Source organism: Heteronotia binoei, chromosome 5 (assembly GCF_032191835.1).
Source record: "Heteronotia binoei isolate CCM8104 ecotype False Entrance Well chromosome 5, APGP_CSIRO_Hbin_v1, whole genome shotgun sequence".
Taxonomy (NCBI): Eukaryota; Metazoa; Chordata; class Lepidosauria; order Squamata; family Gekkonidae; genus Heteronotia; species Heteronotia binoei.
In genome coordinates, this window is record NC_083227.1 from 77,773,107 (window position 1) to 77,800,147 (window position 27,041).

The window sequence follows — 27,041 nt, forward strand, 5'->3', positions numbered from 1 at the left end:
TTTATTCCCACTGACACTGCATATATGCCTCAGTTTTATACAAAGCAATAGGTTCTACATATATCACTTTATAATCCTAAATTCTCATATATTTCATTTGCAACTGGGGAATGCAGTAACATAGTGAGGATGACTGCCTGGGAACAAACTTTAACAGATTTGATCCTCAGCCCCATTGTATTCTGCACTGGCTCAAATGCTTGCCAAGTTTGAGCACAGTTGCCCTATTTGCTGCCTCTTCTCCAACCCAGACTTACCCAAGGACATAAGCAATGAAAAGTGGTTAATGACAGGGCTTCCACATAAGCCTGTAGAGTACAGTGGTGGCAGTATCTTGGATGCTGGGAACTCTTATTAGAGATGCCAGGAATTCTGTTGTTCTTAGAACCTGGATGTGATAAGATTTGGCCTCAGCTACTTCATTGGGAAGATGAAGAGGCCAGGATGGGAATAGAAATTTAAAAAGTTTTAATATTTATTACTTTGGAGAATGAATCTTTGCTCCTGTTACAAATTTGGGAGTCAGGGATTCACCCATCACTTGTAATTAATTCCTGTGCCTTTTGCCCATTTCCAGGATAATGCAGTTCTTTAGGACTGAAATAATTTTACAGATTAGATTACTTCAAATTCTGATTTTCTGTATTATCTTTAAATGTTATCTTGATGAACTGGCTTGATCTTGCATTGCTGCTGTTGTATGCTGTCTGACCAGTGGCTGGAACTGTTCCTATACTTCAGTTTGCAACTTGTGCATAAATTATTTTTCTTTTCTTTTTTTTTTTTTTTTGAGATGAAGTCTTTAAAGCCAGAAGGATGAAGAAACTGGTAATCTCAAGCCTTTTAAAAAAGTTACTCATGTTGAACAAAAACTAAAGCAGTGTGAATCTTCAAAAAAAAAACCCCAAAACCCAAAACAACCCCATAGCATTGAAAGAATAGTTGGGACATATTACCCCCTGAAACTGTCACCTCAGGCTCTTAACTCGGTGGAATGGTTCACATTCTTACCTGGCCAGTAAGCGATCTTTGTGGTGATGCCCTGCTGGCAAGCATCAGAGGTAGCTTCAGTGTGAAGCTGGCAAACCATGAGGAACTATGTGTGCCTAGGCCTAACCCACACTATATTCTATCCCTCCCGCCTTTTTTAGGGGGAAGAATGATTCTTCTTGGACATACTCATGGAGTACAAACCGAACATATTACCTTTGATGCTTGGGGGTGGGAGTAAATCCTCCCTCTACCATGTGAAGGGGATCATTGGCTGGATAAAAGTGTGACCTGGACCATCTAAAGTGGTGCTCCTTTTTCTTTTTTAAGTCAGTGTTTTTATGGGGTTTGTAATGTACTTCTAACAAGTTTATTTACTTGGCTTTGTAAATCCTTGTAAATTTCTAATGGCTTTGAGGGTAAGCTAGCATCAAATTTATTCCAGCAAAGTCCATTGCTGGCAGTGGACATCTAAAAATGCTGAGATAAAAGAAATAATAAAAAACTAATGTCCAGTTCTTCATTTTAATGGGGATTTTGTTGTTGTTGTATTCATTTCTGTGCAATATGTTTACTGCAGCAAAAGAAATTCTCAAACTCTTAGAAGTTTTGAGGTTTAAAGGTGTGAAGAAACACTTGAAATCCCTAAATACTTTGTCACTTTCATTTTTAAATTTGCCAGTGCTGGAATTGGAGCCTAGGTTTTTCTTGTGGTCTCCCAAATATTTTCATTTATAAAAGAGGCAAAACTGAAGGGGTTTGAATTGAAGCTTAAAGAAGTGCAGGAATGGTGATTCTTCTGGCTTTGGGTTGGATTGGATTTGTTGGGTTACTAATAAAAGGAAAACAGATTTTGTTACCTTGAAAATACTATTTAATATAAATGACTAAAAACCCATACCCAAATTCCTAAGCAGTCTGTATTACTTGCTTCATGCTCACTGCAAAATTTCAGAGCCCTCTTGTCAAGTTGCTAAGTAAAGTAGTACAGCAGTTCTTCCTTTTCCTTGTCAATCAGTCCTAGATCCTCATCTTCCTTCTCCTTAAAGGCTGGAGGCTCTGAGCGGAACACCAGTCTTCTGCCAGTCTGAAAAGATACAAGAAAAGCAGGCCCAAGATCTGCTAGTGTTGGTGCTTATTGTACAAATGCTGATAGCTAAAACCAGTTTTTGAAACTACACTAATATTCTTTTAAAGAAACTGATATTTTAAAATATGTCCCGTTAAGACATCAGCCTATATTCACTCTTGCCTAAGGAGCCTCCTTCTAAGTAGCCTCCTCCTGAATTTTAAATTTCAGGAAAAGCCACTTGTTACAAGTAAGTTCCTTAAGCTGGAGGAAAGCTCACTGGAGTGGTAAGGTGAATGTTACTTTCAGTCTTTCCTTCTCCATTCCTACCTAAAGCAGAAAGAGGGTTGAAAAGAAGGTTGAGCTGTTACAGCAGAAAAAAGCACAAACCATGGTAACCCTAACCATGCAGAAAAAAAGCACAAACCATGGTAACCCTAATTTGCTGTTTCTTCCTCACCAAAACTGAAAGTAGTGCAGCATGTGCTCTTTACCACTGCAGCAGAAAAGATTTGTGAATTGCTGCAGAGGCTGCCTGCTTTGGTCTCCTTACTTGCTCATGACACCCACACACTTGATTGCTTGCAAATTAAACTTATGTAGAACAATTTTTTTCATCCACCATTTCTTTTGCTATTTTATAAGACTTCTCCATGATTTTTACTTTACTTAGGGAATGGGAGAATATTCTCAAGTGAGAACCTGAAACACAAAAATCTAAGAATAGTATTGTATAAATTTTAAAAGAATACACTGAATCAGACCTTATCCTCTGTATAGACATAGTTAATTAAACTAGAGTTACAGAACACTATGTATTTAAACTAAGTTAAAATTCTGAAATCTTATACACAGAATACCAATGGTTACTGGCTTTACCTTTCTCTTAACTTCAGCTTGTGCTCTTGCCAGTGCTCGTTGCAACCTCTCCTCCTGCAGAGCTCTCTGCTGTCTTATCTTTTCTTCTCTCATCCTGTCAAAATTCAAGCAGTAGGTTTAGAGATACGTGTGTCAGCCATATGTATTAGTTCAATGGCAAGGGTTCAGAAAGGACTTCTTGGGCATGCACAGAGTAGGGGGTAGTTATTTTTTTTCTTTTCTGTAGTAGCCACTTGTGCTTCATGAGATGCTGCTCTAGAAAATTAGACCAGTTTTGCACGAGACTTTTATTCCCTGTTTAACTCTGTCTCCAAACTGACATTCTATACTAGAATCATAGAAGCCAACTCTTATGGTTCTATGATTTTAGTATAGAATGTTGGCTTGGGGACAGGGCTAAAGCAGGATTAAAAGTTTAGTGTGAAATTGGTCTATGTGTCCTTTTGAAAAGGAGGTCATGAGGATTTCTACCTGAAGGGAAAAGCCAGAAAGTCCCTTTGTATGCAGCATGTGCTCTGAGTCTCAGTCAGAGCTGTCGATACTGGCAAATACGCTGTTAACAAGTGACTTTCAGGTTTCTTGTAGGATTTGGCTGTTGAGCTTCTCTTCAGTAATGATCCACCCTTGTATAACCAGGACAAGGCATGCCTGTTCTTTGCCTTTCTTCTGTTATTTGGTTTACAAACATTATTCAGTGGAATTGTACAATTAATGAAAAAGATAGTACAGATTAAATTTGTACTGTTGAAGCAGTAAGTACTGACAATCAATTTTTTAAAACTAATTTCATAGTTGCCTCTCCATAAAACTGCTGGGATCTTGGTACCTGAGGCAAGAACTAATGCTGCTTGCAGTTTGTATCCAAAGCTAGGTAAAACTGGTCTGTCTTTTCAAACTGAGAGTGTCTAAATAAGGTATTTTTGGGGTATTTATTTGGCTTGATATATACTGTACACACATCCCTAGTCAGGTAGGTTCCTATGGAAGTGGGTGGTTCTTAAGGTATGCTGCCCCAAGCCACATAGGGATTTAAAGGTTAATACCAGCACCTTGAACTGGGCCCAAAAGCAAATTGGGAGCTAAGTGCAGATGGAACCGAACTGGAGTGATATGATCTTGAGAGTATTCTGTCAGTGTTTTGGCTATAGCATTCTGTACTGACTGTAGTTTCTGAACAATCTTTAAGGGCAGCCCCTTCTCCCAGAAATTGCATTGCAGTAGTTTAATGTAGATGTTTCTAGGTCAGGGGTGGCCAAACTTGCTTAATGTAAGAGCCACATAGAATAAATGTCAGATGTTTGAGAGCCGCAAGACATGAGCGTCAGATGTTTGATAGTCACAATACAGGAAGGAAGGAAAATAGATGGGAGAGAGGTGGAAAGAAAGCAACTTTAAATGCATTTTTCATGTTACTGGCTGGCCTGGCTTGGACAAGTGATTTAAAGAGACAGATGTCTTCTCCAAGCTGGCCAATTGGGTGGTGGGGGCTTCAAGAGCCACACAATATGTGTGGAAGAGCCACAGTTTGGCCACCCCTGATCTATCATGCACCCCAGTGACAATAATTTTTTTCCCTACGAAGGGAATGCTGGTGAAAGGTGTCCCCCAGTACTACACTATGAAACCTACATTTTGAGACAGGACCAAAACTATCAGAAAATGGTGCCTCTTAGATTCCCAAAAGGCAGTCCAGAAAGGATACCTTGATTGATGGTATCAAAAAACACTGAGAAGTCCAGGAGAATTAACAGGGTCACATTCCCCCTATTCATTTTCTGACGCAGATCATCCACCAGGCCTTCTGTCCCATAATCAGGTCTGAAACTTAACCACTTTCAACCCTTTGTGCATTGGCCTTTGTGCAGGGAGTAATCCATCACGGATCAACCTTCCATACAGATGTATCAACTCTCAACTGGACAGCATAAGGTATTCAGAATAGGATTTCTGCCTTACCTTATCCTTCGTTCTTTTTCTTTGGCTTTCTCAGCTTGTTCTATTCTTGCTGGAGGTACTCTTTCGAGACACTCTAGCAAGTCATCCAGTTGGTGTTCTATAACTGTGAGCATCTGTAGGGTTCCAAGATTTGCCTCATTTTCTCCAATGCAACGTCGATAGACTTCCAGCACTTTTCGATGCAAGCTCACCAGCATTTTGTCCTGAAGGCAATAAACAGCATTAATCTTTAAGCATTTACAAACAATTCAGAAATACATGTTTTCTTTGAGCTTGTATTCCCAATCATTCCTGCAAAATGTGGAATATTTTTCTGGGGAAGATGTCACGTTAGTGGCAGTTGCTAGAAATTTATCTGTAAGCCATGTATAATCCTGGCCAGCATTTTCAATGACTACTTTGACTTGCGCACCTGAACCTCTGCTTTGTATTCTCCAAAGGAAAAGACTCGCGCTTTCAATTCCAGGTCTGCTGCTGTCTCTTCCTCTTTAACAATGTTGGCTTGAAGCGTGATGGCAAGTTGCTTTAACTGCTCGATCTCCTTGTCCCTGTTCAATAAGAAATTGAAATTTTGAAAAGGGATTGTAAGATTTTTCTTGTCATGTAGGAATTTTATGCTATCGGCAGGTTTCACATGAAAGTTCAGTCAGGTGGTCCATTATGTTAGCTTTTATGATAAAGACATACTGGATAAGGTAGGTTTGGGGAACCTGTACAAGTTTCCAAACATTAAGCAAGACAAACAGTTCACAAGATGAATGAATCATACATGGATCTCATCACAGTGCCAGTAAAAACAAGTTAAAACTTGGTTCCTTTTTTCAATTTTTTTTTCAGTCAATGTGACAACGGAATACTCTTACAATAACATAGCACCATAATTTCTTCATGTTGATAATAAATTGCATTACTTTACATATTGAACTAAAAAACATTTCCTCCTTCCTATGCAGTGTAGGCCTAGCAATGTCGGCAGTTTGTTTTGACAATCCATAATATTTAGGAAGTGTAATTCAGCATAAGAAGCCTCCTCTACTGTGTAGTCCTTAGCAGTTACATCCTTCTAAATCCACTGAAACTAGTGGGCTTAGAAGTGTGTAAGTCTCTTTAGCACTGCACTGTTAACCACTTACATTTTATTGCGAGTGGTAGTCAAAGTATGCCGAAGTTCATCTAGAGTTTCCTCTGTCTCCTGTGAATTCTGAATTAGAGACAAATTCTGTTCCTCAAGCTCAGTGAAAAGATGGAGCAACTGGTGTGGATCAGTAAAATATATCTCAGGTTGCTGCAAAGGAATATAAAAAAAATTATTTTTCTGTTTCTCATCGGAGAACATGCAGGGCAGGAGAGATGGGCTCTCTCCTACAATAATATCTTTCCTCCCACCCTCTTGCATGTAGGTGACAAGAACACCAAACTGGCAAGGAAGTGGGAAAAGGAGGAAAAACTGGCCTGTTGTGCAGTCACCTTTCTATGGCTGCAACCACAACATAATCCCAGCATTGAAAGCAGGGTCAACTGTTCTTCACATTCATACTTGCTTCCTGCCCAACAAATATACTTTACACAAAAAATGGGACAGAATAGTGCTGATGCAATGAACCATCTGTTCTGTATTTTCTGACATGTTACATAGAATTGTGCGGTTTCCATTATGAAATAGACTTGTGTTTACACTGCATAGTCTCAAAGATTGCCTTTTACCTGGGAAAAACAATTGCTCTGAGGAAAGATTGAGCTTAGCCTGCAGATTTCCGCCTTTTGGATAAGTCAGTATCCATTGCTTCAGGACCCCAGTCAGTGGGAAAGTGCAAAATGATGGAGCTGGGCTATTTATATAAGGAAAAAGTCTGCAGTACCTTTGGGGGACTTGCTTGAGGTGAGTGTTGCTTGTTTCACCAGGATATATGGAATTCTGACAATTTTTTATATCGTTCATTACAATTCAGTGGCCTGGTCTCTTACTATCTGGCCATGTGAACCATTAGGACTGCTGGAGAAGAACTATTAGTTTCTTCCTTCCTAAAAGTGTGCTGCTTATATGTTTTATGCTCAAAAGGACCCTGTTCACATGAGGTGACTCAAAAACTGAAGCACTTTTAAGTGGAAAAATCTCACAAGGAAAATTGTGGACCAAAGTGAGTCCCAATTGGGAGATGGAGAGCTAGTTAAGTGCTCCTTTACCTTAAACAGTTATCTAAAAGACAGAATTTTTGCAGGTATACCCTCCTGCAGATACAAAAATATGCATCTAACAAAAATCATCTGTCCTATTAAAGGTACAGGAGTTCTAATCTGAAAGACAAACTGGCTTGAGAAAACAAAATTCCAAGCTAATTTAAAAACTAATATTTATTTCAGTACGAATTTGCATGAGTCACAGCTTGCTTCTGAAGCAGTGAGCAGTGACTCAAAAGCTTATATTGAAATAAATGTTAGGATTTAAGGTGCCCCTGGACTTCTATTTTCTTACAACTAACTAATAGACTAACCTTTTACAATCGTCTGACTTGGGCTTCGTGTTGGGAAATACTTTGAGATTCGGAGTGGAGGGTGAAACCTGAGGAGGAAGGGATTTGGGGAGAGGAGGGACTTCAATGGGCTATAATGCCACAGTTCACCTTCCAAAGTGGAAGGTGAACTGTCTCCATTACCTGGGGATCAGTTGTAATTTCAGGAGATTTCCAACTGTCTCTTGGAGGTTGGCAACCCTATCTCCAAATGAAATGTAAGCAGGTGTGTTAAAAAAGAGGGATTATGAATTTCTCATCCCTGCTATTTACAATATCCCTGTTCTGATTTTACTACTCCTTTGGGAATCCCAAAGATACTGATTTTTTTTCTCACACTCTAAAAACCCATGATTGGTGTGTCAGTCTGTATTCCATTATACATATAAGTTGTGTATAAAAGCCATATAATTCCAACAAATTACACAATTCCAATCAATCTACAAAAAGAATGAAAACAGTTGACAAAAACATAAGAAATTAAATTGGGCATATTTGCTCATCCCTAATTTTAAAACTACATACAGACACATTAGCATTTCCTAGTTTTTAAATCCTTGGAGACTTGCACAGTACCTTTATGGAAAAAATCCCCACTATAATATGTAATTATACCAAATGTCAGAAAATTTTAGTTAACTAGTTTATACTTGCCTGGAGTGTCAAAGTGATAATACTGGTCACGTCACTTCTAAACAAGCCTCATTAAAGTGAGTGGAGTTGCTCAAGCAACAGCATCAAATGCAGTAAAGCCCCATCAAGTAAATCCAAGGTAATATTAAAAAGATATTTGATTCAAGGTTACTGACCTCATCATCTTCCTCATCAGACAGAGATACAGTTTCCTTGTCTTCTGTTGAAGCACTTTGAACACTCCTGTGGAGATTATTCTTGGGTTAAATACTGGCACAAAACAACTGCATACAATTTATAAGGTGGACAATGTGATAATTATGTTTATTGCCCACTGATTTGCTGGAGGCAAACAGCACTGTCCTGCTAGGACCCTGGATTTGCACATGGTAGCCTGGGCTAATTTGATCTCATCACCTTTTGGAAACTAAATAGGGTTGGCCTTGGTCAGTAATTAGAACGGACACCACCAAGAAATTCCAGGGTCACTACACAGAGGCAAACCACCTGTGAACATCTCTTGCCTTGAAAACTGTGGAGTAAGTCAGCTGCAACTGACACATACACACACATAAGACATACATCTAACAAAGTAGTCCCTGGTTCATGAAAGTTGATGCCACAATAAATATATAAGTCTTTAAAGTACTACAAAATACAATTAGAAAATACCCACTACTAGTATCTATTTAGTTTAATATTGTTAGCTTAAAACTGCAGAAGAGAAGGATTCTTTTAAGGAATCCACAGCAGTGAAAAAAGATATACAACAGTACTGGTATACAGCTGTAATGTAGATAAATAGAGCTGCCAGCTCCTGGTTGAGAAACACCTTGAGATGTTGGCAGTGGAAACTGAGGAGTGCAAGGTTTGGGGAGGGGAGGGAATTCAATGCCATAGAGTCCATTTCTCTAGGTAAACTGATGTCTTTCACTTGGAGATGTATTCTAACCCCAGGAGATCTCCAGCCACCACCTGGAGACTGGCAACTGTAAGGCACTTGTAAGGGAGTCAGATCTCACCCTCTTTGCTTTCCTTGGTTCTAAGCTGAGAAAAAATTGTAGCGCTTCAAAGTTGAGATGAGGCAAACCTTTGTCTGACAAACGCTGACTTACTTTTTTAACTCTGACACTTACACTTTTCTGCTTTGCTGGGATTTTAAGTTTTGCCGAGAGAACATTCGACTTAGTCTGACAGAGTCTTTTCTTGGCAGAGTTAGGCTTGGACTCCTAGAAGAAGGTTTCTCTGGTGGTGAAGACAGATCAAAACTGGAACGCAGGGCTCTCTGTTTGTTCTTGCTTTGGTGATCCCGTCCTGAGCACAAAAAGAGCAAAGACAGAGGTGTGTGTGTGTACACATAGGTTTGGGATTTTTTTTATTTTGAAAAAAGAACTTAAATGAAGAGGGGAACATGAGGGAAGTTTGTAACATTTTGCATGGGGTGGGGAAAATGAATAGGATTTATTTTTCCCTCTTGCAAAACACCATAATTTGAGAAGGTTGCCCAAATGATTTAAAATAAACAAGCATTTCTTCACGCAACACCTAATTAACATAGAGAAATGTTAGCTGGCTTAGACAACTTATAGAGATGCAGTAATAAGCTTTAAAAGGGCATTATACAAAATTGACAGATTGATGAAGTTATCAACTGCTACTAGAGATATACATTTTCAGAAATTTATTTATTTATTTAGTAGGCTTATATTCCGCCCTTTCCCGTACAATAAAAAAACCTACAGTTCGAAGTTAAAACACTACATTAAGATTAAACAAGTAAAGACAATAGAACAGTAAATAGAGTGCACCACAGGAGGGAAGGGCACATTGTACAAGGTAAACGATTACAGGCCCAAACTAAATGATGGTAGCAGTAGCAGGATAGCACAGCAGTAGGACACAATATCACCACAAGGGAGGCCAACTGATGGAATAATAGCTGGAATAGGACGCCCACTGCCTCAGCCATAAACCCGGCGGAATAGCTCTGTCTTGCAGGCCTACGAAATTGCAGTAGTTCAGAAATGTTGGAACCATGGAGAAAAACATTTTTCCCCAGAAAAAAAAAAATGGAAATGTTGGGGAAAATTGAAATATATGCAATACTTCCTAATCAAACCTAAGCTTCTTTTATTGATTAAATAACAAAATGCATCATTTATATCAGGGGTGGCCAATGGTATCTCTCCAGATGTTTTTTGCCTACAACTCCCATCAGCCCCAGTCAGCATGGCTAATGGCTGGGGCTGATGGGAGTTGTAGGCAAAAAAAAAATCTGGAGAGCTACCGTTGGCCACCCCTGATTTATACCTTAGTATAGAAAATTGAACTCTGCGGCATATTTATGGAATTTAAGAGTGCAAAAGGGCCCTATGTACAGCACACATCCATCCTGTGTTGCAAGAGCTGCACTGGCTTCTGGTAGCATCAGATCAAGTTCAAGGTTCTGGTGCTGACCTTCAAAGCCCTTAAAGGTCAGGGACCCATGTATCTTCAGGACTGCCACTCTTTATTTTTCACTGCTCTCCGAAATTTCCCAATATTTAAGCTGGAGAAATTGGGGGGGGGAGCCTCAGCGTTTTTCATGCTATATGTGTTCAATGTAAAGAAACATTTTACTCATTCTAAAAGGGAAAAATATTTCATCTGAGGCCCCCCCCCCCCCGTGTTGCTGTAAATTCTCCATTTTTTCTCACTGGAAAAATGAAAAAAGTCCTTGGGTGGGGGATAAAAACTGACCATCCCCTAATCCCCCCCTGGCTTTCATATGTCTGATCACTATCTCCCATGAGAGCTGAATGAGACATTCAGGTTTAGTGGCAGTGTAGCTTCTGGGGATCAGAAAGTAGATGGTCCTTTGCTGGACCTTTTACCTCGGCTTGTGCTGGGTGCTACCTGCATAATTTTTTCTTCTTTAGAATCAGAAACAACTTTCAGCACTCTTTCTTTCTGTCGCTTCCTTTCATAGTTTTCTTGCCATTCTTTTGGGGACAGCTGGAAGAGGAAGTCCTTGAATACCATGTATTCTTGCAAAGTGTCTTCAAATCTGGCAATCTCACTAGGAAGTAAATAGACTGGATGAATAAATGACACAGAGACCGCTAACAGTAAAAAGATTCAATGTTGAGATTCTGAGTGCGGGTCTGTGCAGAGAATGAGCTGGTAGAATTGGACCACTGCATTCTGCTTGTTGGATCTTTTGGCGAGGCAAGGCCAGGGAAAGAGGTGTTGCATTTCAGAAGCTGCCAGTTTTTCTGCACTGGAAGAACACTAGGACCTCACACTGTGCCACCACGGAAGTTTGGTATAATGACCAGCCCAAAAATCAAGCCCAACAAAAATGGAAGTCCAGTAGGGTTTTAAAAAAATACTGCAAAAGAGCAGTCGTCGAGCTCTGTTCTTAAATCAGAGCCACAGTGCAGAAGACTCAGCTCTTTCCCATTGCACCTTTCCTCACCCTGGAACTGCTATTCATGCCATCTGGATAAACTATAGTCAGTTTTCCCCACCAGGTTGAACAGCAGCTCAAAAAAACATTTCAAGGTAAGGAAAATGCTGTGGAGGAAGAATTAAGCCCCATCTTCACACCATAGTTTAAACGTGCTGGCATTTGCTTTGATCCTGCAAAGTATACATCCTCTGGCCCCACACACCCGCTTGGGCATGTTTCTGAGCATTTTGATAACCACTACAATGCTTCAGGGGCTTGGGGTGTCAGGAAGTCTTCCAACCAAACAGCACCCACATAATTTTTTCTTTCCATGCCCCTGCAGATGTGATACAGATGGAAGACTGTTAAAAGGTACTACAGATTACCATAAGACATTCAGGTGGATGCACCCTCTTGTCTGATTGACCCATTAAGGGCTTTAGAGGTAACAAGCAGCTCCTGGAGAATCACAGGGAATCAATACTGATGTGATGTACTCCCAGAAATCCACCCTGGAAAAGTTCATGTGCAGCACATTATAGTTATGCTGTGGAGCTCTAAAAACACAAAGGAATCCCACACTATGTAGATGAATACTTATGGATATCCAAGGAGTGGGGAGAGGGAACCAAACAACATTAAAATTATGAGTGATATGTCCAGCTGCAACATTTTCCAAACAACTATTACCTTTGGATATTCATCATTTGGGCTGTCAGTTCTCGGATCTCAAGTATTTTCTCCAACTTGGCTTTGGTTTCTTTCTCAGCACTGCAGAAGAAAGCATAAGAACAGGAAACTAAAAATTACTGCAGTGGTATTGAGAATGGCAACTGTGCAGACACAGGAGAGAAGCAGCTATGGGACCAAGGCATAGTTCTCAATGAGATCTTTCCAGAAAGGTACTGGCTAGGGTAAATGTGAGCTATTTCCTGAAGCTGTTCCACACCTGTTGCTCAACTTCTATTATACAGATGTGTGAAACTGCCTTACACTGAGTCAGTCCACCAACTCTGTTCTGATTGGCAGTGGCTCTCCAGGGTTCTGGGCACAGAAAGGTCTTGCCCAACATTTGCTACTCCATATCCTTTAATAGGAGATGCCAGGGTTTGAAACTGGGACTACTGGTAGAAGATAGGTGGAGTACAGAACCGCTGTGGTGTTGTGGTTAGAGTATTGGTCTAGAATCTGGGAGGCCTAAAGTTTGAGTCCCCACCCTGCCTTGGAAGCATGTTGTGTTACCTTGGTTCAGTTGTATACTCTCAACCAAATTGTTTACTTCCATAATACTGGGCAATCTTTATGGCACAAACATTTCTGATCCTCCCCCATCCCACCACTTCAACAGTGGATGATGAATGGGAAGGAAGGAAGGAAGGAGGGAAGGAAGGAGGGAAGGAAGGAAGGAAGGAAGGAAGGAAGGAAGGAAGGAAGGAAGGAAGGAAGGAAGGAAGGAAGGAAGGAAGGAAGGAAGGAAGGAAGGAAGGAAGGAAGGAAGGAAGGAAGGAAGGACATGGGCTGTGTAAGCAGAATTCCTTAGGGATTCTGAATGCAAGAGAGATTTGTCTGTTGCTTCCCACCAGCCGACATTTCCACTAATGCCAAAGTCCAGTTTCCAACTGGTAGTATTACATTTTCAGGGCTTGTGCAGAGTTTCTGTCATTCTCCTTCAGGAACTCATCAAACATGGCAGCATCTTTCTCTAGGTCTTCCTCAGCCTTTTCCAACTTGGATTCCTCTTCTGCTGCCAGCTTCTCTAGCTTTTGAATTTCATCTTTCTTTACAGTTACAGCATACTGAAATTCAAGCAAAAAGAGAGATGGGGGACAAGTTTGTTGATTGACACAACCATTTTGTTTTGTCATCAAGACTGAGGATCTTAAACATTAAACAACCTTTCTAATGTTGGGAGGAAGAAACGTAAAGCATGAGTATTGGTTTTTTGTTTTTGCTCAGAGTTGTACAGGAAATGTATGGTAACACCAGAACAAATCCCTACAAGTCTTCTGCATTCTGTTCAAATGGATTTTCCTTGAGGCAAAGACTTTTCTCTTGAACTGGTTCTATTCTATATACAGTTAGGTCAGTGGCTTGGACATGCAAATGCTACTGATTTGAACTAACAAGTCAGCCAGCCCACTTTCTGGCCTGCCAACTGGAGTGATTCTGTATTGGTGGGTCCCAGGATTTGCATGCTTGTGATAATAACACCTAGGAAATAAGGTGGTCAAGTTTTAAGGCTCTGATGGCCATTGGTTCTAGCAAAAAATGGTATTGGATAAAAAGCACAGTGTAGAATTTTGGGTGGGGGAAACAATTCAGCTCAACAAACTTCTCTAAGATAATTTATGAACTCCCCAATCCTTGTTAGGGAGCTCATGAGCAAAAAATGTTCTTCACAGCAGAGGTGGCTGCTGAACTGGAACCCAATTTGGAGTTGCTAGCAGCCAAAGTGACTCAAATAACATGGACAATTAGACAGGTCAGCATTTCCAACACAGAGTTGTACCACTACCAAAAGAGAAACTCATTCAACTTTTCTCCTGCTTTGCAGAGAACAGAATTATTTCCAGGTTTTGATGAGACTAGAGAAAAGACTAATACCTCAGCCACCACGGCTTCTTTGTGTAGTTCTTCATCCTCCCACACCTTAGGGCACTTCTGACCTTCAAAGATAAAATAACCTTTTGTTTTAGAGCCCCCCACCCCCAGTTTAACTGATGTACATGATTTGTCAGAAATGTGCTGTCTCAGGAAAGAAGATGAGAGGCAATGTACTCCTCATACACAGTAACCATTGTTAAGTTTGAACCAAACAAATGTCTGGCAACCTAAGGCTTCCTTGCATGCAGAAATCCCATCTCTTGCTGCTTTCAAATGATCCAAACTTGTATGACGGCATACTATAGGATGGTAAAAACTGCAGCTGCCTGCAGTGTAATCTTTAAAATTCTGTACCAGGAGTGTGGAGACCAAAGTTCATTTCCCTGCTCAGCCATGAAGCTAAGTGGGTGACCTTGGACCAACTGTCCTGACCTGTCTCATGAAGTTGTTGTGAGGATAAAATGGAGTGGGGGTAACTACTTACACCACTCTGAGAATCATGGAGGAAGACAGAGTTCAAATATTGACAAACTTAAAGTTATGCTGGGTAGAATTCCATGGCCAGAAATGCTAAAGGAGAAGTTGTCGACGAAGGGTGAGAGTTACTTAAAAGCAAAACATTGACGGCACAATCACAAACAATTCCTATTGGAAGGAAAAATGGGAGGAGCCTAAAGAACGTGAGGTGTCTCCATAAACACCTTTCCAAGGACTTGAGCAGTAAAAAAGACTCATTTAGGAAATGGAAGGAGGGGCTTATAACCAAGGATGAAAATAAACAAATAACCAGTGCTTGTAGAGAGAAAGTTAGGAAAGCTAAACCTTAGTATGAGCTAAGGCTAGCGAGAAATGCTAAAAACAACAACAAAAGGTTCTTATGTTCAAAATAATAAAAAGAGCAAGGACGTTGTAGGCCTGTTACCAGGACAGGAAAGTGAAATTGTAATAGGTGATGAAGAGAGAGAACTGCTCAATTCCTACTTTTCCTCAGTCTTCTCTTGTGAGAGAAAAGGTGTTCAACTTGGCAAAAACAGAATACATTATGAAGGAAGGGAGTTGCAGCCTAGGATTGGCATGGTAGTACATAAATACCTTGTTTATTTAAATGAAACTAAGTCCTCAGGGCCAGATGAACTGCATCCAAGGGTACTAAAAGAATTTGTGGATGTAATATCTGAGCCTCTGGCCATTATTTTTGAGAATTCTTGGAGAACAGATGAGGTGCCAAAAGATTGGAGGTGGGCAAATGTTGTCTTCATCTTCAAGAAGGGGAAAAAGAAGAAAAAGTAACTACCGACCTGTCAGCTTGACATCTATACCTGGAAAAGTTTTAGAACAAATAGTCAGTTCTTGAGCATTTAGAAAGGATGGCTGTGATTACTAAGAGCCAGCATGGATTTCTCAAGAACAGGTCATGTCAGACCAATCTTCTCTCTCTCTCTCTTTGAGAAAGTTACTACCTTGCTGGATCAGTTTATCTTGATTTCAGTAAGGCTTTTGGTAAAATTCCACATAATATTCTTGCTGACAAGTTGGTAAAATGTGGTTTTGATCCTATTAAGAACATTAGAAAAGCCATGCTGGATCAGGCCAATGGCCCATCCAGTCCAACCCTCTGTGTCACACAGTGGCCAAAAAAACTAAGTGCCATCAGGAGGTCCACCAGTGAGGCTAAAAGCCCTCCCACTGTGCCCCTCACAAGCACCAAAAATACAGAGCATTACTCTCCTATGAGGAAAGGTTGAAGCAAGTTCGGTATGTTTAGCCTGGAGAGGAGATGACTGAGAGGTGAAGATAACCATCTTCAAGTACTTGAAGGGCTGTCATATAGAGGATGGTGTGGAATTGTTTTCTGTGGCCCCCGAAGGTAGGACCAGAACAAAATGGGTTGAAATTAAATCAGAAGAGTTTCCAGCTCATCATTAGGAAGAACTTCCTGACCATTAGAGCAGTTCCTCATTGGAACAGGCTTCCTTGGGAAGTGATGGGCTCTCCTTTGGAGGTTTTTAAGCAGAGCTTAGATGGCTATCTGACAACAATGCTATTCTGTGAACTTAAGCAGATCATGAGAAGGAGGGCAGGAAGGGCTGCATCTGTGCTTAGTTGCTGTGGTCCCTTCTTACATGCCCAAGGAAATGCTGTTTGTCACTTTGGGGCCAGGCAGCAATTTTCTCTAGGCCAGTTTTGACAGGGATTCTGGAGAGTTGTTGTTGCTGTTTTGCCATCTTCTGGGTATGGAGCAGGGGTCATCGGGGTGTGTAGATATAGGGAAGAAGGTACTTGTGAATTTCCTGCATTGTACAGGAGGTTGGACTAGATGGCTCCCAGACCCCAGGCAGGGTGAGAGGTCAGCCCTGCCCAGTTATTCTGCTGCTGGCCAGTAGAGGATTGACCCAGAGAGACAGGGCCCTGGGCAGGCTGGGAGGGTTGGCCCTTCTCATTTATCATGTTGCTAGCCAATGGAGGGTGGGCCCAGGAACACACAGCCACTTGCAACTGTGCAGGTGGTGTCCAGTCCTGGGTGAGGTGGGCAGTCTTCTTCTGCCCAGTGATCATATTCTCAGTTGAACAGAGAGTGGTCTAGTCTATGCACTCCTGAACCCAAAAACACTTTCCTGGGGGCACTTTGCTTGGGGGTCCATAACGTGGACCCCCCCCCACACACTTGTAACTTGTAAGGCATATGGAAGAACATCCCTGGAAAGTACTATAATAATAATAATAATAATAAATTTTATTTATATCCCGCCCTCCCCGCCTAGGCAGGCTCAGGGCGGCTAACAACAGTTCAATAAAATTATACAATACTCTGCAAGTTGGATGCCTCTAGCTCACTCAGTTTCCATTCTGTACACTCCTGAACCGGCACCTCACCTCTCATTGAAAAGCACTGTTCTAGTGCACTTTGTTGGGGTTTGTAACTCAAACCCCCAAAGTCCAGTCTTCACTAAACTTGGTTGCTGCATAGAGGAGAGTCAGCTAAAGATTCCCTGAAATTTTGGAGCCTCTAGGCCCCTGGGGGGTGTTTTTCACCAATTTGCAAACCAAATGGGGATCACCCGTCTGTGCTCATCCCTATTGCACGGGCCTCTCAGAATGCAGGCAGTGGGTCACACATCAAAGTGCTCCTCCCTTGTCAAAATATCCATGCAGGTGGAAAGCTAATGCCTCTACATAGTCATTTGCTGGCTTTTGCATCTCACATCCAAGTTCCTGTGCTTGATGCTTTCCCCATGCATCCTCATGACAAAGAAACAGTGACTTTTCCCAGACAGTCAGTGACTATAATGGCTAAACAGGCATTTGGTATATGTCCACCATACTAATTTCATTAGCCTTTTGGAATTAATAGAGAAAGTTGCGTTCTGTTTATGCTAACACAAAGGAACCAGCAAAAGGAATCTTCCCCTTATGTGAGACTGTCAGTTACCACTGTTAATTGAACCTGTCCAAAGGAGCCAACATTGCCCTGAAAACCAAGAAGCTCAAATACAAGGTTAATTGCCTGAAAGGGAAGTGAAATACCTGCAGCAGGAACATCTGCCGTTTCTGATTGACGTAGTCGTACATGGTTTCTCTTTCTACCACCTGGTCTAGGTTAAGAGAGAGGCATAGTCTTATAAGAAGCACCAAGAAAATGCAGTGATGAGAAGTGGAAAAGCATTTTGTTCAACAGACTTCTATAAATCTTCCTACTTCAGTGCACTTAGAATGTGAAAGGAAGTTGCAATTAGGACTCAATTGGCTAACTGGGTAAGATTCCTAATAGACAAACACCCTTCTACAAAATCTTGGGGAATGTTTAGGCAGCTCCTTCTCCCCAGTCTCAGTTAGGGGGTGTGCACACAAAAAAATTCCATACTTTTCAGGTTCAGATATACAACAATTGAGGGGTTACATGATGGAGGTTTACAAAATTATGCATGGGATAGAGATGATAGAAAAAGAAATACCTTTCGCCCTTTCTCACAATACAAGAACTTCTGAGCACTCAAATGAAATTAATGAGAAGTAAACTTAGAACAGATAAAAGGAAGTACTTCATCACCCAAAGAATAATTAACATGTGGAATTCACTGCTGCGGGAAGTGGTGCTGGCTACAAGCATAGACAGTTTCAAGAGGGGATTGGATGAACATATGGAGCAGAGGTCCATCAGTGGCTATTAGCTACAAGGTATAGAGGGAACACTCTGAAGTAGTGATGTTCTGTATTAATGGTGCTTGGGGGGGGGGGCAACAGTGGGAGGGCTTCTAGAGTTCTAGCCCCACTGGTGGACCTCCTGATGGTACCTGGGATTTAGCCATTGTGTGACTCAGAGTGTTGGACTGGAAGGACCACTGGCATGATCCAACATGACTTCTCATGTTTTTATGATAAGCTTTCTGTGCCCCTTACTGGAAAATCAAAGCCAAGGGGCTCACTGGCATATAAGAAGGTAGCATTGCAGAGTATGGGGGAAAGGCAGGCAAATGTTACACTTGTGATTTACAGATGCTGTTTTGTCTTCCCTCAGTAAAGATACACCAGTCCCTTCAGTGGTTAGAGTGTCATACTAGGATCTGGGAGGAAAGGAAAGGTCCCCTGTGCTAGCACCAGTCGTTTCCAACTCTGGGGTGACGTTGCTTTCACAGCGTTTTCACAGAAGACTTTTTACGGGGTGATTTGCCATTGCCTTCCCCAGTCATCCACACTTTCCCCCCAGCAAGCTGGGTACTCATTTTACTGACCTTGGAAGGATGGAAGGCTGAGTCAACCTGAGCCAGCTACCTGAAAACAGCTTCCGCCGGTATCGAACTCAGGTCGTAAGCAGAGCTTAAGATTGCAGTACTGCAGCTTTAACACTCTGCGAGACTCAGGTTCAAATTCCCACTCTGCTATGGGTGACCCTTGGACAATCACTTTCTCTCTCAGCCTAATTTACCTCACAGAGTTGTTTTATGGACAAAATGGAGGGGGAGCCTATGCCATGCTTACAGGGTTGCCAGCTCCAGAGTGGGAAATACCTGGAGATTTTGGGGGTGGAGCCTTAGGAGGCCAGAGTTTAGGGCAAGAGACCCTGGAGAACTGCTGACATTTAGATTAGATAATAACTAACCTTGATAGACCAAGGGTATCAAGCAGCTTCATGTGTGTTCATGTCACAGACAGTTTCAGCCTAAGACTGTTTTAACCAGAAGCTGGTAGAAACTGGACCTAGAAGCTTATTTACACGAGCTGTGTTCAGCTCCTGAATTTTGGTCCCTCTCTGTGGGTCTTGATTTAGGTGCTTGCAAAAAGATCTCTACCTTTAGTGACGGCTATCTTCCATGAGATGCTTTCCCGGAGAGCTTTCAGACGTTCAGCTTCTGCTGCAAACTCTTTGTCTTCAGCTTCTTCTTCCATCTGGATTTGTCTCTTGAACCCAGATTGTTTTGCACCCATCATAGTGGAGCAGGTCATTTTCTCATGAACCTTCATCATCTTCCTTCTGTCTCGCTCCTAGAGGCAATGCAGTGGTTAGGGCCAAAGTATGTACAACCTTATTGGAGGTCCTTGATCAGAGTCTCTCGTGGCTTTTTAACAAAGCTAGCAGCAGCCCCACAGGAGATGGCCATTCAGATCAGGGTCATGGTGCAGAAAAACAGGGTATTGAACCTTTTCCTTGTACTGTTTCTCAGCGCAAAATTTCATTCCCAGCCAAACTATTATTTACCCTGGCACTAACTGTGTTTTCAGTGACTGCAAGGTTTCTTTTAGAGTGAAAACAGATTTCACCAGTTTATACAGGGAGATGGTGCTATGGTGGCTGGCTAGTGGACCTGTATAGATGTGTGCACAGCAAAAATCAGGAGTTGACTCACTGGCCATATGCTTTCACTATCTGTCTTGGTTGTGGAGTAGGACTCCTAGTTTGTTTTATTTTATTTACACATAAACACAAGACTTTTTTGTAGCAGGAACTCCTTTGCATATTAGGCCACACCTCCCTGATGTAGCCAATCCTCCCAGAGCTTACAGTAGGCCCTGTACTAAGAGCCCTGTAAACTCTTGGAGGATTGGCTACATCACGGGTGTGTGGCCTAATACGCAAAGCAGCTCCTGCTACAAAAAAGGCTCTGCATAAACAACACTAGAAAGATGACCAATAACTATTATGAGTGGCATGCCAGATGAAACAAAGACATCTTCTTCACCGTTAGCAAAAGACACCAGTCAATGGAGACAAAAAAATCTCCTTGTGGAGGGAGTTCTAAAGTTTTGGCACCCTTTTTTGGGTCACCACCATCCATGTTGCCTCAGATGGCAGGGGCAAACAAAGCAAGGATGACTGGAATGAATGGGTAGGTTCATATGGGAGAAGGCTTTCCCTAGGGTGTGTTGGCCCCAGGCCACACAAAGCTTTAAAAGTCAATACCAGCACCTTTAATTGAACATGGAAGCAAACTGAAAGCTGGTGTACATGGGCCAAGACTGGAGTAATATGGTCCCTACAACTCATTGCATTGTATCGGTTTTGATTATGCTTCCACATAGTGGGTTAATTCTGCACTGTTCCTATCTATGGAAATGTAACCAAAGTAATAAGAGTTCACACAATAGGTGCACTTTATGATACTGATGCCCACAACAGTCTTAGGTAGGTTAAGTCACTTGTGGAATGATTTCCCACTGGCCTTATGCCGCTCTCATGCTCCTCTTCTCAGCAGGGCTTCTGTCCAATTTCACAGTATCTGCCCCAGGGCTGCAACTAGTCTCACTTTTTTCACACGGCAAACAGAAACCTCTAAAAACCAGTTTCTGTTTGTCGAGCGAAAATGCCGATGCTAGTTGCAGCCCTGAGACAGATAGTGTGAAATCGGACAGAAGCCCCACTGAGAAGAGGAGCTTGAGAGTGGTGTAAGGTGAGTGGGAAATTGATTGTGTTTGTATTTCAGTGGTTGGAAGAAATGTGATTTGCACCATGATATCAAGTGAGCCAATGAAGTACCAGGATTAGAGTGTTGGATGGGGGGTCTGGGAAGCCCAGTTCTGATTCCCCCACTCTAGGCCAGTCACATCCTCTCAGCCTAACCTAATTCAGAGGTTTTTTGTTGTGAAAGTAAAAACAAGAAAGGTAGAACAATGTTATAAGTAACTCTGGGTCCCCATTGGAATTGGGAAGTGGGGCAGAAATATCTAAATAAATACATATCCAACAGGTGCATGGCCTGTTGAATCCAGCCTTTCTAAGACCGGCACTCCAATCATGGGCTACATGCACCGCATTCATTTCTGTCACACAGGTTAAAATCTTCACAGTCAAATCACATGTACATGTATACTGCCCCTAGACACAGAAGTTCTATTTAATTGCTGAATTTCTCTAATACCTTCTAAATGTCAGTGGCCTACCATCATAATATTCTAAGGAGAAGGGAAAACAGGGCTGCGCCAAGCAATATGCCAGCAAACCAAAAAAGAAAAAAGGATGCTCAGTGACAGCTTTATTGTTATACAAAGACACTTCAGCACTCCATTGCTCTGGAAAAATTAATTCTCTCTACAAAGTTAATTCTCTGATGAAACGTTTAAGGCGAAATGTGTAGGGTCTTTTTATAACAATAAAGCTGTCCCCTAGCATATTTCTTTTCTTTTTTTGATTTGCATCATCACACCCCACAGCAGGATACCCACTAGTTACTTATTCATACTTTCTTTTATCTATCCTGATTCTATTGTCAATCAATTTTATTGGGTGACCCGGAGTTCTATTTTTATGAGAATCTGTTTCCTCCACCTCATTCACCTCAATGACATATGTCATTGCTTCATATGCACATTATTATTTTGTTAAAAATTGTCACATATTCCAGTTCATGTGATTTTATTTAGTTTGCTTTTGAAACTGTATCAGAAGAAATACCTTGTGCTATGTCTTGTCTTGCACACTCAGAAAAGATAGTTAGGAAGGGATACCATCATTTTTCCTGTAGTACATACAGACACCAAGTAATATTTTCAGCACTTCTACTTAAATATGGAAATCTCCTGTGGGAGCCAACTCTCAGTCAAACCACTGACTTGAAATTCTTAAGGATTTATTACTCCCCTCCCCGCCACAACTCTCTTATGATGATTTGTACCTACCAATCTCGCCTTTTCCTTCTGTTTGTCTCTCAGTAAGAAGATATCTATGTCTGAAGGGATTTTGAACGGGTTTTTATCCAATACTGTCTCTATACCACTTGGAGTTTCTGCAAGAAAGTTAGCAGGGTATCACTACAGGAAAAGGCAAAAATGCCACTGTGAAGATATGGGAACAGTTACAACAATGGACTGTGTTCTGGTCTGAGTTCACATGCACTCATTTGTAGACCTGCCTGTACCTGAAATATCCTGCTGTAAATATAGGTTTGAAATACTATGTAGCATTACTTCAATTTAAGCACCTTGATTTCAGACTGGACTGACTCTTCATAGGATTGCACTGACACTTGATTATCTCTAGTTAGTAGCATTCAATTAAAAATCTCCCGGCTGACTGAAAATATGATGCCAGTTAATCATGCAGCATAGTTTTTAAAAGTGGTTTTTTAAAATTACAATTGCTTACAAAAATCAGTTGTGGGTGCCATCTAAGAAGAGGCATTCCTCCTTTTCTAACATATAGGAGACATTGGGCTGGATCCTAGGACTCCCTTCCGCTTAGTCTTCCTCTGACATAGAAAGACTTCCTTTGACAGAAAAAGACTTCCTTTGTCAGTGTGGGCCAATCAGCTGGGAATGTTCCAGGGCCATTTTCTCTTCTCAGACTGCTCCTGTCTCTGATATTGCTCCTAGGGAAACCACTTGGGAAATAGATTGACTGTGGGAGGGAAGTGAAGCATAAAAATCTGAAAAGTGTGTCTTACCTGATTTTATGTCTACTGCAGACCCAGACTTCACAGAAGGAATCGTAAACACATCCCCCAGTTGCCGAGATGAAGTCCTTTCCCCTGGTCCAATAAAGAGCAAATGCAGGTCTTAGTCATCCATATTTCTTGGAGTTGCGAACTCTGAGTTGGGAAGTACCCAGAGATTTGGGGGATGGAGCCTGGGAGGGACCTCTGCAGGGTATAAAGCCATAGAGTCCACCCCTCCAAAGCAGCCATTTTCTCCAGCAGAACTGATCTTGGTTGTCTGGAGATCAACTGTAATAGCAGGAGATCTCCAGATGCTATCTGGAGGTTGACAATGCTATTTATATCAAGAGTTAAAAATAAGTGATGAAGTGGCAGTGCCTGAGATTGGGGCTCAAAGACTCAAGACCCAGAAACTGCCTCCCATGGGCCTGTACCTGAAGGCTAAATTTGAAGAGATGCTAGGAAAATTCTCACATGGGTCTTACAAGCATTTTGTATTGGTTGATGGCAGCCTTGGAGGGCAGAAGGGCTTAACTTTCAGACACCACCACCATTTTCCAAAGCTGCAAATTGTCCTGCTATGGGAGATGTTCAGGTTGCCAAGAGGTTTCTCCTGATGGGCAGCTTTGGGGAAAGGTCAGGAAATGATTAAACCTCCTTCATCTGCACTTCAACACTGGCCCAAATCGGCCTTCCTCCTGATCCTGTAGTTATCTACTGAATTTTTTAAAAAATTCCTATGAAATCCATTTGTGGTTCTCCCAGTTTCTTCTCTAGCTTGGCCATCAAAAAAGTGCCTTTGACTGTCTTTTTGGCTTCCCAAGTGCACTGCCAGACAGACCCAGAAAACAAAGCTGGGTAGCTTCTACTTCTACTTCTCTTACCAGCATTGGTGCAGAAGATGTGGTTAATTTTTATCAGGAAGTTCCTGTATTTTTTATCAAAGGAAGCAAATGGCAAAATTTAAGCCCTGAGCAACTGGCTTTTATCAAGAGTAAGTCCTGCATTCACTGCATGTGCTAATGGATTCTTGCCCTCACTCCTTCTGCTGGTATATGAGTACTGGAAGGAAATAAGAAGCTTCTGGGATTCTATGAGGCGGCCCATGCTACAGTTGAAAGGTTGTGATGGACAGGAGGCTGCCCTGCCCCTGAAGACAAAGTCAGGCAATCATCTGAGCCCATATTTTTGGGTATTTTGTGTGGTTAAAATCAAACCTAGCGCCCCCCCCCCCAAATCATAAGCAGCTGCAGGGCTTTTTTTGAGGAGTGCAGTTCCAGCTGGCTTGGTGTCAGTAATATGCAAATGAGCTCCTGCTGGGCTTTTCCTACCAAAAAATCCCTGTGCAAAACAATGGTGACATCAGGGGGTGTGGCCTAATATGCAAATACGTTCCTGCTGGGCTTTTTCTACCAAAAATGCCCTGGGCAGCTGTGTGGGTCCCTTCAGTTGATAAAAAAGATCTGTCACACAGGTGCAAATGTATCCCAGAAACATCACAATTTCCCAGAAAGTAGGGATGGTCACGAACCACATTTTTGCAGTTTGGTTCATCATTCATGGCTAAATCACAAACCAAACCACAAACAGATATGCCGGTTCATGAACTGAACCAGTTTGTATGGGTTTGTGAGCCATTTAAAGTTTAAACCCCTGCTTTGTGTTCCCTATGGCTTTTCGGTGAAGCAAAAAGAAGTGGTTCAAATGGCTCCAAGCAATTTAAACCCAATACCTCCCTGCCGTGCAGCTGTTTTTTGTGATGAGTGGAAAGCAGGAGTAAACCCCTGCTTTCTACTCCTCTCATACCACCACAAACCACCCAAAATTTGTGATGCAGTTTAATTCATCAGTTGTTTGGTGCCCATCCCTACCAGACAGCACCAACCCCATTCATGTGATGTGATCTAGACTCTGAGAAGTAATATGAATTAGGCCATCTCATGGTTTTGCATGGATCCAGAAACAGACTGCTTGGGAAACCCAATGTCAGCAGATCTGGCTGCTTGACTGCAACATTTGTTCAACAAATCTCCTGCCACATTCCAGAAGAGGTCTGTACAGCAGCTGACCCCATATTCGGATGTGAATTCTATAACAAAAAGTGCCAGATACATTATTTAAGTGCTAGGGAAGAAAAGGTCTTACTGATAGCAGGCTCAGAGCTGTTTGGCTCTAGAGTCACACTTGAATGTCCAAACGAGACTGTAGACATGGCGGTAGCGTTTTGGCCTAACAAAAGACAGAATAAGGTTTCCACAAGATGTTGGCCTCTATAGTGGTTTCAGTGTCTTCTGGGTTCACTTCCTAGAACATATGCAGAAAGCGGACATATTTTTTAGTGAAAAAACAGATGCATCCATGCTTAGCTACTTGCTACATATTTGATAGAAAAAATTGCCCAAATGTAAGAGACACAAAGCAGTGGCTATCAAATACTAAGCATGCTTTGGCTTAAAGTTCACAAATGATTTAGCTGATAGAAGTGTAGCTAATTCTGAGAGAGAGAGGGGTGTAGTGATTGGTTTTGGAGAGATCTGGGTTCAGAGCCCCACTCTGTCATGATTTCCTTGCCCAGTCTCCATCTCTCAGCTGTTTCAACTCACAGGGTTGTTGAGGAAAAATGACGGTCATATACATTGTCTCAAGTTCCAAGAAGATTAGAAATAATGAATTAATGAATCATTAGAGCTGCCACTTTTATGATGACTGAGTACCTCGGCTCAGTGTTGAAACAGTTCTTCTCTTTTGCTTATGAATGAACAGTGCAATCCTAAGCGAATTATATCCTTCTAAACCAGGAGTGTCAAACATGTGGCCCAGGGGCCAAATCAGGCCCCCGGGGGCTCCTATCTGGCCCTCGAGCAACTGGCTGTTGTCTGCTTTCTTGTTTCTCTTTCTTGCTTCCTTCTGCATCACAGCTTGCTTTGCCAGGCTTGCTCAATCACACAGGAGCTACAGAGGAAAGCCTCTATTTTCTCCATTGGCTGAGGCTGCTCCCTTGGGTTGGGTGGGATGCAGAGTTTGCTTTGCCAGGCTTTCTCAATCGCACAGCAGACCTACTGAGCCAAGCCTCTCTTCCTTCTATTGGCTGAGGCTCTTCCCCCTCCTGGTCCCCTGGGGAAGGAAGGAAAAAAGCAGAACTTCCTTTGTCCAGTTCCCTGGGTCCCATGGTAGAGAAACAAAGCACTTTAAGACCAATGAGTATTAATGTTTTAAGCATGTTTTAATTTTTTTGTTAAAAAACAAACCTTTGTGTTTGTGTCCTTTATAAAGCTTATATCTCTGCAATCTAATCTTAAATAGGTACACATATGGCCCAGCTCAACATGGCCTGACCCGACATGGCCCAGCAAGGTTTCATTTATGCAGCGGTAATTTTATAGAAAAATAGGTGGTGGAGCTCATCCAGGGATTGTTATGCATCTGCACATACTATTCAATGGACAAGGAGGTGGAACTCTCAGAAAGGTTCAGGATAGGCTTGCCAATCCCCAGCTCCCGGCAGGGGTTCTTCCGCTTTCCCAGGCTACTTCCCGCTCCCAATCAGCTGGCTGGCGGGGGGGGGGGGAAACCCCGCCCCCAGAGGGCCATGTGAGTTTCCGGCTCCAGAGGCTTCAGTCTCAGATTGAAAGGCTTCCTCTTGGGATGGGGTGTCTGTGTTACTTTGAAAAAGTTGGCAGCAGAGTAGAGAGGCCAATCCCTCACGTCAGTCACCAGAAATGGGGGAGGGGGGAGAGGGAGGGAAACGTCTGCAGAGCACTTCATTATTCCCTATGTGGAGATCGATTCTCATAAGGTATAATGGGGAATTAATCTGGAGGTTTTGGGGGCTCTGGGGGAGCTGTTTTTTGAGGTAGAGGCACCAAATTTTCAGTATAGTATTTAGTGCCTCTCCCCAAAGTACCCCCCAAGTTTCAAAACGATTGGACCAGGGGGTCCAATTCTATGAGCCCCAAAAGAAGATGCCCCTATCCTTCATTATTTCCTATGGAAGGAAGACATTTAAAAAGGTGTGCTGTCCCTTTAAATGTGATGGCCAGAACTCCCTTGGAGTTCAATTATGCTTGCCACACCCTTGTTTCTGGCTCTGCCCCAATGTCTCCTGG

At 42.0% G+C, this 27,041-nt stretch overlaps 1 protein-coding gene across 1 annotated transcript; it reads right to left on the minus strand.

The window, feature by feature from the left end:
- Window positions 1-1,841: 1,841 nt before the first annotated feature.
- On the minus strand, window positions 1,842-25,247 carry CFAP100 (cilia and flagella associated protein 100). The gene is made up of 15 exons (XM_060239667.1): window positions 25,081-25,247; window positions 22,945-23,028; window positions 22,181-22,287; window positions 19,360-19,552; window positions 17,597-17,664; window positions 13,100-13,263; window positions 12,158-12,238; window positions 10,911-11,095; window positions 9,174-9,351; window positions 8,214-8,280; window positions 6,028-6,179; window positions 5,307-5,442; window positions 4,895-5,097; window positions 2,939-3,032; window positions 1,842-2,077 (listed from the first exon to the last, which is right to left on the minus strand). Exons 1-15 carry the CDS (start codon window positions 25,145-25,147, stop codon window positions 1,964-1,966), a joined length of 1,893 nt encoding a protein of 630 aa, XP_060095650.1. The 5' UTR covers window positions 25,148-25,247; the 3' UTR covers window positions 1,842-1,963.
- Between the last annotated feature and the right edge of the window lie 1,794 nt (window positions 25,248-27,041).

Excerpts from the sequence above, each read along its gene's own strand:
- CFAP100 (XM_060239667.1), bottom strand. The coding sequence starts at position 25,147 with ATGTCTACAGTCTCGTTTGGACATTCAAGTGTGACTCTAGAGCCAAAC. Across the intron at positions 13,264-17,596 it reads GGCAGATGTTCCTGCTGCAG|TATGCTGTAACTGTAAAGAA; the intron begins GTATTTCACTTC and ends CTTGAATTTCAG. Across the intron at positions 5,098-5,306 it reads AATACAAAGCAGAGGTTCAG|GACAAAATGCTGGTGAGCTT; the intron begins GTGCGCAAGTCA and ends TATTGCCTTCAG.